This window comes from Mytilus trossulus, chromosome 8, assembly GCF_036588685.1.
Source record: "Mytilus trossulus isolate FHL-02 chromosome 8, PNRI_Mtr1.1.1.hap1, whole genome shotgun sequence".
In the NCBI taxonomy this organism is placed as follows: Eukaryota; Metazoa; Mollusca; class Bivalvia; order Mytilida; family Mytilidae; genus Mytilus; species Mytilus trossulus.
Window position 1 is genome coordinate 39,727,576 of NC_086380.1, and position 15,720 is coordinate 39,743,295.

The 15,720-nt window shown below is 31.7% G+C and overlaps 1 protein-coding gene across 1 annotated transcript; it reads left to right on the plus strand.

Moving 5' to 3' along the window:
• The first annotated feature begins 872 nt into the window (after positions 1–872).
• LOC134727659 (lachesin-like) lies at positions 873–14,544 on the plus strand. The gene is made up of 8 exons (XM_063592041.1): positions 873–930; positions 5,501–5,619; positions 6,725–6,767; positions 7,475–7,660; positions 10,171–10,340; positions 11,357–11,588; positions 12,684–12,920; positions 14,519–14,544. The coding sequence occupies exons 1-8, from the start codon at positions 873–875 to the stop codon at positions 14,542–14,544; spliced, it is 1,071 nt and encodes a 356-aa protein (XP_063448111.1).
• Positions 14,545–15,720: the final 1,176 nt, after the last annotated feature.

Consider the following 15,720-nt stretch of genomic DNA (forward strand, 5'->3'; position numbering starts at 1 on the left):
CTCATTTGAATATAACAATCACTGAAATTCAGTTCATATAGTTATATAAATATTCAAGAAAGAATGACATCTACTTATATTACATATTTAAAAATATATAACCAATGCTTATAAGTTGAACTTTTAAACGAATTGATTTAATTTATTATAAAGTAATTGACCATACCAGAGACATATAATACAATTATATGTCTCTGACCATACCTAATGTAGAGTCTCGGCGCATTAAAAAGAAGGGTACGTAATGGTTTAGTATAGAATCTCGCAAAAGTGCCGGTGCAAAAAGAATACTAATTAAAATACAGTCTCTCAGGAATTGCGTAATACCCTGCTATAATTATTTTACCACTGGGTTTGTACTAACATGACCATGATCATTCACATCTGAAGCAGGATCTTGTGCACCATTCCGAATCACATGAAATAGGCAGAGGCGGATTTAGGGGGGCAGGGGGCCCGGCCCCCCCCCCCTTTTTGGAAAAAAAATTGGTTGCTTATATAGAGAATCACTGAAGCGTGACTGGAGCGGGTCCCCTCTTAGGTCAGTCAGCGGGCCCCACTAATGTAAATTCCTGGATCCGCCACTGATAGGACCCATTTTTTGGTGAGGTGCTTGTTGCTCAGTCTCTGCTTTTTATGTTCGTTTGTGTTCTGTTTTCTGTCTGTTGGTATTGTTAAATAGCCATGGAGTTATCAGTTTATTTCTATTAATGAATTTAAATGTCCCTTTTGGTATCTATTGCATTTCTTCTACTACAACCATAATTAATATTTATTGTGTTTTTGACAAGAATTGAATCGAAGTTACAAATGATTGGAATGCCAGGGACTTAAAACTTTACTTAATTTGTGATTGTCCAATACTTATAAAAATGTCGCCATTGTTGCCAAGGAGAACAAAAACGATATATCTAAGACAAACAGACAATAGTAAGACGAAAGAAATAAAAAGACACACACCAGTCTACTGAACATCGAATTGAAAGAGGACAATTTCATAATCACGAATATCATACAAACGTGTCTATATGTGGTGTTGTGGAATGGAAACAAATAGATATAGGAAGATGTGGTGTGAGTGCCAATGAGACAACTCTCCATCCAAATAACAATTTAAAAATTAAACCATTATAGGTTAAAGTACGGCCTTCAACACGGAGCCTTGGCTCACACCGAACAACAAGCTATAAAGGGCCCCAAAATTACTAGTGTAAAACCATTCAAACGGGAAAACCAACGGTCTAATCTATATAAACAAAACGAGAAACGAGAAACACGTAATATATTACATAAACAAACGACAACTACTGTACATCAGATTCCTGACTTAGGACAGGTGCAAACATTTGCAGCGGGATTAAACGTTTTAATGGGCCCAAACCTTCTCCCTTTTTCTGAAACAATAGCATAACATCACAACATATAAAAACATACGATAAAATATCAATTAGCAGACTTAACTCAATCAAAAAACGTATGATTAACTCTACATTCAATTCCTTTCTATATGTTGTTATAAAACTATTGTAAAAGTTTTAAAAAATTGAAATGAAAATTTATAACTGCAAATGTCCTTGGGAACTGTCAAAATAAGGGACTCATCATTTGTAGTACTTAGCGTAATTCATCTGACCTTGGTTTTCTAGCAAAATAGATTGGATAATTACAACCTTCAAATCATCACAGTTCATTCCAGCTGTCTTTAGAATTAAAAAAATCATCATCATTGCTGAACTTTAAAATCGCCTATTTCAAGCACGTTTTTATAGTGAAATATTGTGAACTAATTTTTGAAACGTATATAGTGTTAATATTCACACAAGAGTCTAAAAATGATAGAATAACTACTCTTGACTCACTATTAAAATAATTGGTTATTAAAAAAAAATAACATGTTTTTTTTAGATTATAAACAAATAATATCTACTAACCATAAGAAAAAAAGGACGGCACACTGATTATTTTGAAGGGGTTTGCAGAATAGAGGAATAAGGCGCAAAATGTGGAAACATATAAAAAGAAGAAAAAAGACAGAGAAAAAAATGAAAATAATAAATATATAAAGGTAAGTGTATAAGGGTAAGAATAAATAAAGAGTAGAAAATATAACGAAGGGCCCCTATATATTACGATCCTCTTAACTGGAAATGAGACGATTGAAATGTCCTTTTTCAACAGAAAAATAGTTTGTTTAATATCAGTTTTGTTTAAAAAAAAAAAGCTTGTATATCTTCTGTTTTGATCAAGTGTTCTAAAAATATTGGACCCAATAAAACTAGAGACTCTAAAGAGCCTGTGTCTTTATGTTGTACTGTTATACCACTCGGTCCCAGGTTAGGGGGAGGGTTGGGATCCCGCTAACATGTTTAACCCCGTCACATTATTTATGAATGTGTCTGTCCCAAGTCAGGAGCCTGTAATTCAGTGGTTGTCGTTTGTTTATGTGTTACATATTTGTTTTTCGTTCATTTTTTTTTACATAAATAAGGCCGTTAGTTTTCTCGTTTGAATTGTTTTACATTGTCTTATCGGGGCCTTTTATAGCTGACTATTAGGTCAAGATCTATCTGCCATGAAATTTTCAGATGAATCGGACAACCGGTTGTTGGGTTGCTGCCCCTGAATTAGTAATTTTAAGGAAAATTTGCCGTTTTTGGTTATTATCTTGAATATTATAATAGAGAGAGATAAACTGTTACTAGCAATAATGTTTTGCAAAGTAAGATTTACAAATAAGTCAACATGACCGAAATGGTCAGTTGACCCCTTTAGGAGTTATTGCCCTTTATAGTAATGTTTTAACCATTTTTCGTAAATCTTAGTAATCTTTTACAAAAACCTTCTCCTCTGAAACTACTGGGCCAAATTAATCCAAACTAGGCCACAATCATTGATGGGGTATCTAGTTTAAAAAGTGTGTCCGATGACCTGGCCATCTAACCAAGAAGGTGGCCACGGCTAAAATAGAACATAGGGGTAAAATGCAGTTTTTGGCTTCTAACTAAAAAACCAAAGCATAAAGAGCAAATCTGCCTGAGGTAAAATTGTTAATCAGGTCAACATCTATCTGCCCTGAAATTTTCAGATTGATCGGACAACTCTTTATTCGATTTCTGCCCCTGAATTGGTAATTTTAAGGAAATTTTGCCGTTTTTTGTTATTATTTCGAATATTATTATAGATAGAGATAAACTGTAAACAACAATAATGTACAACAAAGTAAGACCTTCAAATAAGTCAACATGACCAAAATGTTCAATTGACCCCCTAAGGAGTTGTTGTCCTTTGTAGTCAATTTTTAACAATTTTCATAAAATTTGTAAATTTTTACTAACATTTTCCACTGAAACAAATGGGCCAAGTTTATTATAGGTAGAGATAATTGTAAGCAGCAAGAATGTCCAGTTAAGTCAGATGTACAAACACATCACTAACACCAAAACACAATTTTGTCATGAATCCATCTGCTCCTTTGTTAATATTCATATAGACCAAGGTGAGCCTTTAGTTTTGTTCTCAGTGTTTGTTTATCGGTTAAATCTAATCTAAGTGTCCTTTTTTTACTATCAGTATAACCATAATATTTGCTTAAACATAGTTTTGACCACACGGCTTGTCATAGTTATTACAAGTAAGCCATGACATAATACCCAGTTTTATAAAAATCAGACCTTTTACTTGCTATCGTTTATGTATATGCTCCAACGCGGTATATGAGAAAACGACAGTACTGAGAGGTTTGATTCAAACAGTGATCTGAAGGGAAAAAGATATCGGTTATTAGATCCTTATAACGATTCAATATCAAAATGAAGAGATGTGATGTAAAAATAAGAAGATAATGTATGATTGCCAATGAAATAACTATCCACAAGTAGTAAAATGACTCAGGCAAAACTATAGATTTCCGTATGGAATTCCAAAATAAGTAAACCCAAAACCGCAAAGTCTACTTTAAAATCCCCGAAATAACATCAGTTATTGTAAAAACTATCAAAAGACAATACAAACTGCCTGATTAATGTACAAAAAACGATTTACAGCAACAAACTACTACCACTGAATTGCAGGCTAGCTCCACACTAGAAAATGACACCTACAGAATGCAGCAGGATGTAATTAGTTTGAAGTCGACAACCCTCAACTTACCCGAGAAATTAATTTAATAGTTCAATTAAAGAACAAACTTTCAGTTGAAAAGTGCTTAACTCATCATATAAATACGAAGTAGAAATAGTTCAAAGTAAAACAAACAAAAATATAGTGCACATATGCCTAAAATGATGTGGTTGCAATTGATAGAATTTATCAACTACTTAGAGACACATGACAAGGAAGTATTCAACTACTGGTCATCATATGGCAAACAACATTATAATATAATGATCACTTATTATATTAATACGTCTATCAGTATATAATTACCGTTTTAGATAATGACAAGATCGTTTAAAGTAAAATTGTATAAATATGTAAAAGGAAATCAGTACAGAGAAACCATTTAATCTGATACAGGCTCTTGTTTATGTCCAGCGAAAGGGGAAAGGTCCGAATATGTTTTTACTTTTACTTTTAACATTGGGAGTTCTTCATATAGGTAAGTACTATCTTAATCATTACCTTTCTTAATATCTTAAACGGGTTTCAAAAACAATAAAATAAAAATCATAGTTACCTCGATTATATTTTTAACTTAACTTAAACACAATACTGCTTTATAGAGCTAAACTCATCTTGGTCAAAGATAGAGAATGACACAGTGAAGTACAGAATAGTTTACAGTATAGATCAAAAGCAAATAATACTCATAAAACAACTAAATTAAATAGAGATGGTATTTTAAATCGGAGAAAAGTACTATTTGTTTCATAGTAGAAAAAGGAAAATTTGAGTACTGTTATATACGAGCAATTATTTTATTGAATATCATTTATATCGCAAGTCAATAAATAAGACTGTTGCATCAAAAACACTCAAATCAAATGTTTGATCGGAAGGAGAATTTAAAAGAGTAGTAATGACCGTTACCGTCAGCCATTGACTACATTGTGCAAGCCCTCTGATAGTATGCTTTGTTTTATTTTTAACTTCAGTATATGTACATAGTTTTTTATAAGCTGGATCTGATTACTCTTTCAGACCAACTGATAGCCCCCTTGGTTTTATATGGATTCGCGTTTGTGTACTGTCTGGTTTTTTTTCAATTTTAGCCATGTCCATGTTAGTTTATTTTTGATTTGTGAATCTTTTTGGCCACTCTGTGGAACTTTTTGTCCTGTTAAATTACATATTCAAGTTGCTTAAAACAATTCTTTGAAAATATATAGAATCAAGATTCTGAATAAAATAGGACTCCTTTGATAGAAAAGATACACCAATTCCCGTTGTTTTTTTACAATATATAAAACAGTTGTTTAGTTTGTTTCTCATTTCGGTAAAATTGTATACAAGTAAACATTTTTTTTCTTATACATATAAATATGATATCCTTCAATTTCAGTTGTGGGAACTGGGCCAGCATTTGAAATATCATATGAAGAAATAGGCATTCAACCGACTCTTAAAACAACTCTTTATGCCATAACATGCTCGGTTAAAGATAAGCCTGACAATTCCAACGTACGTCTAGGTATACGTATAAGAAATGTTGATATAAGATGATAACATGTTTACAATTATTGTTTGCTTGTTCACGAACCAAATCAGAAACATGCCAATAAAACCATCAATATACTAGATATAAGAAGATGTGGTATGATTGCCAATGAAACAAATCTCAATCAAAGTCACAATTTATTAAAGTAAATCATTATAGGTCACAGTACTGTCTTCCACACGGAGCCTCGTCTTACACCGAACATCAAGCTATAAAGAGTCCTCAAAATACTAGTGTAAAACAACTCAAATGGAAACCAACTAGCTAGTTATATAAAAAAACGAGAAACACTTATGAACCACATCAACGAAATTATCAGTCCATATTTCAGTTTTTCTTATCATTATCTTATTAAGCATGTTAAGTTTTTCAAAAAAAGTAGGATGTTTTTTGAAGTGGTTTGTTTTTCGCAGTCTTTTGTTTTCAAAGATTGTACTGTTACTGCTGTTTGCCCTTTTGTCGTTTAAGTGGTTTGCTATGTCATTATTGTTTTATTTTCTCCAGAGATGAGTTTGAAATTTTTTTAGTATCTTTCATGGTTTTGTTAATTCATAATAACACAAGAAAAGAGCACATTATCATAAAAATAATAAATTGTTCAATATGATCATCATCAAATCAAATCAAATATTTTATTGTCATATAAACTTTACAGTTTGTGACCAACATATATTAACACAATAAACACAATAAACATACATATTAAACATACACAATAACAACAGCATCATTTTTTTAACAACAAACAAGTTGTTAAGAGTCCCCTGCCCTCAGTTCTAATGACTAATGTAATGACAAGAAGGATCCTAACTTATTTGTTTGTAAAGTTGAGAAAGATACCAGTCTCATAAATAAGTTGTCCAGTCGCGCGTTACGGAATCATCAGACACACATTAATAATTTTAAACAACGAAGTTTGCATGTCTGATCAGTTTATATATAATACTTTTTTGATTCAATTTTAGACACAAAAAAAATGATATTCTGATATGGGTACTACTATGATATCCTTGAACATAAACTCAGGTATTCTCATTATACATTGTATATATCTTGTATATCTTGTAGCTATGGATTACGGCGAAACCATCTGACGGTGGAGATATCTCATGTAAGTCTTTGTTTAAATTGAGAAAAAGAAGTAAGCCGTATTTCCAAAAATCATAAGTCTAACTTCAGGCCTATTCAAGTGAACAAAACCTGAGCAGAAAAAGAACAGTTCACACTTTAATATCATAAGGAATTAGCAACGTTAACACAATCCACAACAACAACAGTTCTAAAAGAAATCTTTTGATTCGATGAATAACAACTGTCAACATTTTGTTGTATCATTATTAATCACTAAAACAAACAATATATCACGAAAAAAAAAATTGCATTTATAGTCAAAGGACGTAAGCAAACATGAACATCAAGAATATGTGCGAGATGCATATTAAGTATCAAATAATATGCATACGACGCACTTGATTAAGCTGCTAACTCAGTTTCAAACTTACAAATTTTACATTAAGTTCTCTTAACATTGACACTCTCTAGAATAAATAGTTTCGAAATGATTGATAGACAAACTTGAAAATTATGAATCATTGGCCGTCAACATATACATTGGTGAGTTAGAACCACACCCGTGTCGACGTGTATTCAACTCCGACCTTAATTGATACCTGTTAAAAATTTGTTTACTCAAATGAAAAAAATATACTGACAACTATTTCAGCCAAGATTTTTAGTTTAGCACCAACAAATAAACATACTAAATAGTTCAATTAACATGTAAAGATAATGAAACATGTAATGATGTTGTTTACTCAGATTTTACAGGAACCTGGAATATGGATTTCTGGTATACAGTTCGAAATGATTCGAACAGTAGTACAACTGTTGTATTCCACTTTTTTGGCCCTACATGGGAAGGACAATATCAATGTGTTATTGAATATGAAGATGCTGATTTACCATCGATATGGTCCCAAAAGTCTGTTTATCTTAAATATACAAGTAAGAAATGTTTAACTATTAGTAAGCATTAATCATCCTTGTACATTATTTATAATAAGTAATGATATACTTTTAATGTGTTCAACAAAAGTTATCAACAACAGCTGGATTTTTTTAAAGGTAACAAAAATAGAGTTGAGAGACGGAACAAAGAAAAACAGTAAGGACATTAATAAATGATTATTTTGTAAATACAAATGTATTCTGTGATTTGACATTTTTCGGCCACTATAAGTATGTATATCTCCTTCAACAAAGAGAAAACCCATACCCCTAGTGTAGAGGAATCCTAACGAAACTACTATCGACCTGATGTATACACAAAACAATAAACGAAACAAATATGAGATACAGCGGCTGCAACAATCACTTTATTACATTCCCGACTCGTCATGCGTATGCAGAACAATGCGGGTGTAAACATTAGTCAAATAGTTATCAAAGATACCAGGATTTTAATTTAGTACGCCAGACGCGCGTTTTGTTTACATAAGACTCATCAGTGACGCCCATATAAATATATGTATAAGCCAAATAAGTACAAAGTTGAAGAGCATTGAGGATCCAAAAGTCCAAAAAGGTTGTGTCAAAATACAGCTAAGGTAATCTTTGCCTGGGATAAGGAAATCCTTAGTTTTTCGAAAAACTTATAAAAATGACCACAATATTGATATTTATGTCAACACCGAAGTCAAGCCCTCCTCATAACTTTGATCAGTGGCACGATAGTAGGAAATATGAGTACGATATTAAAAATACCAAAAGTGAATTACCAATTGCAAATTTGACAGAACTCGCACTGAGTGCCAATTTATATATAAAAAGAAGATGTGGTATGATTGCTAATGTTTCAAATCTCTACAAGGTACAAAATGGCACTGAAATAAATACCACCTTCAACCATGAACAAATTCTATACGTGACCGTAAACGTGTACATCAAAAAACAAATTTAAAAAACATCAGATCTCAGAGTATTCGCAATTACTGCCAGCTTGTTCAAAACCAATAACAAGTAATAGAAAAAACAAGCATCTAAGACTAAATTATCAAGTATACATCCATCATCCAATAGATTAAGGGTAAGGACGTCATAAACAAAATACAGAAATCGATAGATTGTAGATCCATGAAAGTGTGCATACTGTATACGAATAATATTTTGTTTGCTTTTTATTTACTGATAGCAACATCAATATGAATACCATTAAATATAGTTTCCAAAGAATGTTGTTGAATTAGTAATCTTTTTGAAGAACTTTTTTTAAAGGATCGATAAAAGAGGGACAAAAGAAACTAGAGAGACATACAAACCCATAGATAAAAAAACCTGACAAAGCCATGGCTAAAAGAGAAAACATAAAAAAACCATGACAATAATAGTGTAAAAGACACGAACAAGATCATTTATAAATTTCAAGACACGATAAAAAATACCCTCATTTACGTAACAATTGAATGTTCTATCTCGTTTGAATTAAGTTTTTTATTGGTACAACCAAACTTTGAAATTAATTCTTTAAATGTATATCTAACAATACATTTAGTAAAAGTAAGAAGAATCTTTTTGGTAACGATAACCGTGAATTTACCGATAATACATAGATTTTGTACTTTAAAAACTAGATGTCACAACAGACACTGGCAAAGCAAATGAGTTATGAAATATTAACACTGAAGATGGTGCAAAAGGAACACCACCATCTTTAAAAGGAAAATTAACAATAGGAAACAAAAAATCGTCTCTTTTGTCGGAGATTTTAATGTAGAGTTTAATTCCCGTGTAAAACTAATAACTAAAAGTATCATTACATGCACAAGCATAGCTTACAGTTTGCAAAATAAAATTATCCATTATTATGGTATTTATTAGAACAGTATATAGTTTATTGTGTTTCATAACTTACTACATAATATCGGTGGTTAAATTGATGAGCTGTCATTGAGTACAAACAATTATGTATATATATTAAGTTAAGTTTCAAATGGAAGATATACTTTTAAATATTGCTTCCACCATGTCTTCTAGGAAAAATTACTGTAAAATTACAGAAATTATTGCGTGCATTTATTATTGTGATTTTGTCACTTAAGACTAAATTGCGATTTTAATGTTTGCGCCATTGAGAAAAATCCTGTTTAGTACATATAAATAAAATCAAGAAGCGAGTATTACCTTGTCGAATTTTTCACAATGATAAAATCATCGCATAATATCTGAAGTTAAAGTATTACGGTATTTGTACCTGACGGAATACAGGGTATGCATATGTCTTCCAGCAGAAAAGGCTACTACAATTTATCACAATATTTTAAACAGAGTTATCAGATTTACTGCTATTGAATTATTTTAACACTTACTAGTATACGTTGACACATGACCACAAATTGAATATGTTAAATAAAATAAAAAAGTTATTTTCGGTTCTCATTATATATCTAATTCTAACCTTTTACACAAAATCTGAGAAATTTAATTTTAAGACGTGATTTTTAAAAACACTTTTGCAGCTATGTCCCAGATACATGAAATATCATTTGATCGTGCATACATGTTGGATTATGATCGACGACTATTTTTGAATAATGGTTCTGCGCTTCATTTGGAATGCAAAGTTACTGGTGTACCAGTACCAAAAGTTGTATGGAAAAAGAAAGGGCATGACAACTTTATAGCTCAGGTGAGGGTCAGCTATTCATTTGGAAACAAAATTATTTTAAATTTTATTTTCAAAATACAAAATGACATGAAAAATCATTTAGGTAAGCCATAGATTTTTTTGTGTTACTACATACGACCGATATTTGCGAAAAGGCAATATGTCTTCATCCAAACTGTACCAATTAATTCATGGCATTATAATACCTTAAACATCAACTTCTGCATGATAAAAGAGGCCGAATTGTGAAACAATTTGTAATTTATTTTCCTATTTGATATTGTAAAGATGAACGGTTTAATGCATTTTGCGATTTCATATTTTCATCTTATCTATTGAGAATTCCTAGAATATCATAGATCCATAAAAGTATATCAAATGCTCCTTTGTATAATTCAACAATAACATCTCATGCATTATTATGAAAACGTATAAGTCTCCGGTATATTGAAAATCGACGAATACCCTATTAAAATCTTTTCTAACCGTAGATTTTCAATATACCGAAGACTTTTACATTTTCAAAATAATGCTTGAGATGTAATACCTTAGTTATAACTCTAATATTGGTCGTTACATTTTTAAAGGAAAGAAAAATGCAACCTTTTTTTCTTCAAACTAATCAATATTTATTGTGGCATCCATAAGAAAACATCGATCTAGGAACATGTAAATTACAAATCAAGTATTATGGTCGTGCATGACAATATAACAAAAAAGCATATACTATCCAGCTAAAGAGCAAGACATCATATACCAATACCAATACCAATACCAAATTATTTATTATAGTGACATGTGTTTTATGACAATATACAATATTTCAATAAGCAGATGTAATTACCTGTATCAACACCCGGCCTTTGGACCTATAAGTCACTTAAAAAATTTATACATAAAAAATAATAATCATTTAACAGCGGACAAAGTTAGAACTTATGTTTGATTGTTTATATAATAAAACACCGTTTAATCATCTCAATCAAAGATGACTTATACTAAAGTCTCAAGAATAAATGCTTAATTGTATGATTCAGGGTACAATGTTGGATGTGTCATCAGTGACCGAGGCTGATAGTGGGTTTTATTTTTGTACAGCCGACAATGGTTTAGGCGATCCAGTTATAAGTTGGCAAACATTAGAAGTAAAGGTATTGGACTTCTTCCAACCAGAAATGAAGTATACATCAGAACCAGTTATAACAAAAACACTAGAATTTAGCCATGTATGGATGCAAGTGGTTACTGAATTGGAGGTCTTGGTTAATGGTAATTTAAAGTACAATAGAATAATGAACCACAAGTAAGGGCGTCGATGGCCAAGTGGTATAGGTAGAACTAATGATGTTCTTAAACCTGGCAAAGATAACCTTAGCCGTATTTGACACAACTTTTTGGCATTTTGTGTCATCAATGCTCTTCAACTTAGTACTTGTTTTGCTTTCTAACTATTTTGATCTAAGCGTCACTGATGAGTCTTATGTGGACGAAACGCGCGTTTGGCTTATTAAATTACAAGTTAGGAACCTTTGATTACTAGTTCATATATTAGTATCTCAAGCCTGTAACACCTGATTGACCAGTATTGTAAATTTTCCTACCAAAGATCGATAGTTCTCTCAAGAAAATCGGGATTCTGCAACAACTTCAAACGAGACACAGGTAGGAGTGCTGGAAAGTGACTGACAACAACAAACAATAAACCCTCTTTTTATGATGCATTTTACGTACAGTTTAGACATACATTGTAACTAATCAATACACTAAAATTTTCCTAATCAACACAATTAATTTCAAGTAACGATTTAATGGTTTTCATGGTTTCATTTTGTTGCCAAGTACCCATGCCAAATCACAGTAGAGCCATGATCCCACTACGACCCCATACATTATGGAGACAAATAGAAGTCGTAGAACAATTCGTGTTGGTCGAGGTAAGGTCGTAGTAATTTCGAAAATGTTTTAAGCAATCTAGTGTTGTCGTATAAAAAAACAGGTAGACGCAGTTCAATCATGGACACACATAAGCAAACAAAGAGCGCCGTGACAACGTATTTGAAAAATAGTGGAGTCCTGTGACCTTGCGTATTATCGTATTTACTTTCTGATTGCGTAACTGACTCAGTGACATAAAAAACAATTTGCGTATAACATATAAATATATTATTTGGTAAATATAGACACGACAGCAAACACACAACACAAAAATAACATTTATAACCGAAAGGAGATGTAAGGCATACGTCCATAAACCAGAAATCCCTAAGATTTCTAAAGTTCAGCATTTGTCATTAAAATATCATATACCATCTAGTAAAAGTATATATATGTATCCTAAAACAATAACGTCTTCTATTTCTATAGGTTTTCATCCCCCAGCCGTCACATGGTGGAAAGAGACTGAAAGCGGAAGGGAGCAAATTATGATAGATAGTAAATCTAATCTTCGTTTCCAAATGTATGATGGTTTTGTATATTACCCTGAGACAGAGATAGAACACAAGCTGATAATCAAAGGTCTCAGGGAAGATCAAGTTGGTGCATATGTTGCTAAGGCAGAAAACAGTCTTGGTGTTGCTGAATTACATTTCACAATTATTGGTAAGATCGAGTATAAATGAAGTTTTGAATTTGACCTAGCAAAAACGAATTGTTAATTTCAAACGCCACTGATGAGTCTTTCGTTGACGAAACGCACAGCATGCGTTCCAGATCATTAAACCTAGAATCTTCCGATGTTTTATTTTTTTCATTTTTGTCATGAAATTAAAAATTACCTCTGTTTTATTAAAAATGAAAATCACAAAAATACTTAATAGGAAATCAATTCGGAAAGTTCATAATCACATGGCAAAATCAAATAACAAAACACATCAAAAACGAATGGACAAGAACTGTCATATTCCTGACTTGGTACAGGCATTTTCAAATGTAGAAAATGGTGGATTACCCCAAGGAACTTACTTTAAATAAATTGAATTTATTCGGTCCTTTCCTGGATTTAGATATTTCGGTTTTAAACGGGGAAACTACACACTAAAATTTACGACAAAAAAGACGATTTTTCGTTCCCTATTGTTAATTTTTCATTTTTACGGTGTTTATATTTCACAACTTGTTTGCTATGCCCGTGTCTGTTGTGACGTTTTTGATTATAACGAACGCAACCTATGAATTACTGGTAAATTATTAAACCAGGAATATCGTTACCATAAATTACTTAAAACCTTTACTAAATTTTTCCATAGAATTAAAGATTTGGTTTTGAAGTTTGGTTGATCCATGTACACTTGTTGCTCCTTTAAATAAACTTATTCTTAAAGGTTACCTATTCAACACTGTGATAAGATCAATGAATATTGTTTTTATTGGTATAAATATTGACTTTGTTATAAGTAGATTAAAAGCTAACTAAATATTACTAGTATGTTATATACATATACATTTTCATGGATCTACAATCTGTCGATACCTGTAACTTCGCATTGCACAATGTCATATTCTTCTTTGACTGTTTATGACGTCTTTACACTAAATCCATTGTATGTTGGATGTGTACGGATTGATTGCTTAGTCTTAGAGGCATGATTTTTATTATGAGTTGTTAATGGCTTTGAACTAGCTGTCAGATAGCTGCTTGTACTCTCAGACCTGTTCATTGTGTCTTTTTGTGTAGGGAAGGATAAGTACCCGGCCATGTCAACTTTTATTTTTTGTCTATCTGATGAGGTAAGCCTTTTTCAACTGATTTTTAAAGTTCGTTCTTATGTTGTACTGTTATACCACTGTCCCAGTTTGGGGGGAAGGGTTGGGATCCCGCTAACATGTTTAACCCCGCCACAGTTTTTATGTATGTGCCTGTCCCAAGTCAGGAGCCTGTAATTCAGTGGTTGTCGTTTGTTTATTTGTTACATATTTGTTTTTCGTTCATTTTTTTTACATAAATAAGGCCGTTAGTTTTCTCGCTTGATTTTTTTACATTGTCTTATCGGGGCCTTTTATAGCTGACTATATGCGGTATGGGCTTTGCTCATTGTTGAAGGCCGTACGGTGACCTATAATTGTTAATGTTTGTGTCATTTTGGTCTTTTGTGGATAGTTGTATCATTGACAATCATACCACATCTTCTTTTTTATAAACCTGGTTCTATAGATTGTACTATGATAGTTTTTAATACTTTTTTCGATCTTTTTTGTAGCTTCTAGGTATACAGCACAGAGATAAAGAGTATAGATAATCAGCTTTACTTCATTTGAATAAAGGGAATACATATTCATTTATTTTGATAAATTATTCATAATTTGCCATAGTTTTACTTTCTTTATTCTTATTTGATTTTAGTATTTGTCTTATATCATTAATATGTCATGGCCATTGAAATTATTAACATGTTTTAACTTGAAATAAACATGAATTTGCAAAGCATATATTTTCTAAATCCTATCTAGCTAATTCTTTTAAAATAAAAAGCGGAGAGAAATGTTATTGACAATTAATATAAGTTGCGTTTTAATGATGCAAATCTGTTATTTTTTGCTATATCTTTCGTATTGAAAACTTTAACTTCAAAAGTATCTTAACTTAAAGAATGTGTTTTAAGACGTTGAAGCTAACCCTATGGCATTTGTTAAGATATGTCTTTCACACGATTTCTATTTTAAAGTATAACCCGAAAAACCTGAGTCAGGTTGCCAGTGTTTTGGTACTGTAGTAGTGTAAATATTACATTGTGATAGAACGATTTTAGTGTGAAATATTGCATTGTGAGAGTACGATTTAAGTGTGTAAATATTACTTTGTGAGAGTAGGATTTCAGTGTGTAAATATTACATTGTGATAGTAGGATTTCAGTATGTAAACATTACATTGTGAGAGTAGGATTTCAGTGTGTAAATATTACATTGTGAGAGTAGGATTTCAGTGTGTAAATATTACATTGTGAGAGTAGAATTTCAGTGTTTAAATATTACATCGTGAGAGATGGATTTCAGTGTGTAAATATTACATTGTGAGAGTAGGATTTCAGTGTGTAAATATTACATTGCGAGAGTAGGATTTCAGTGTGTAATTATTACACTGTGAGAGTAGGATTTCAGTGTGTAAATATTACATTGTGAGAAGGATTTCAGTGTGTAAATATTACATTCTGAGAGTAGGATTTCAGTGTGTAAATATTACATTCGGAGAGTAGGATTTCAGTGTGTAAATATTGCATTGTGAGAGTACGATTTAAGTGTGTAAATATTACTTTGTGAGAGTAGGATTTCAGTGTGTAAATATTACATTGTGAAAGTAGGATTTCAGTATGTAAAAATTACATTGTGAAAGTTGGATTTCAGTGTGTAATTATTACATTGTGAGAGTAGGATTTCAATGTGTAAATATTGCATTGTGAGAGTA

Excerpts from the sequence above, each read along its gene's own strand:
- LOC134727659 (XM_063592041.1), top strand. The coding sequence starts at position 873 with ATGTCGCCATTGTTGCCAAGGAGAACAAAAACGATATATCTAAGACAA. Across the intron at positions 5,620-6,724 it reads ATAAGCCTGACAATTCCAAC|CTATGGATTACGGCGAAACC; the intron begins GTACGTCTAGGT and ends TATATCTTGTAG. Across the intron at positions 6,768-7,474 it reads TGACGGTGGAGATATCTCAT|ATTTTACAGGAACCTGGAAT; the intron begins GTAAGTCTTTGT and ends TTGTTTACTCAG.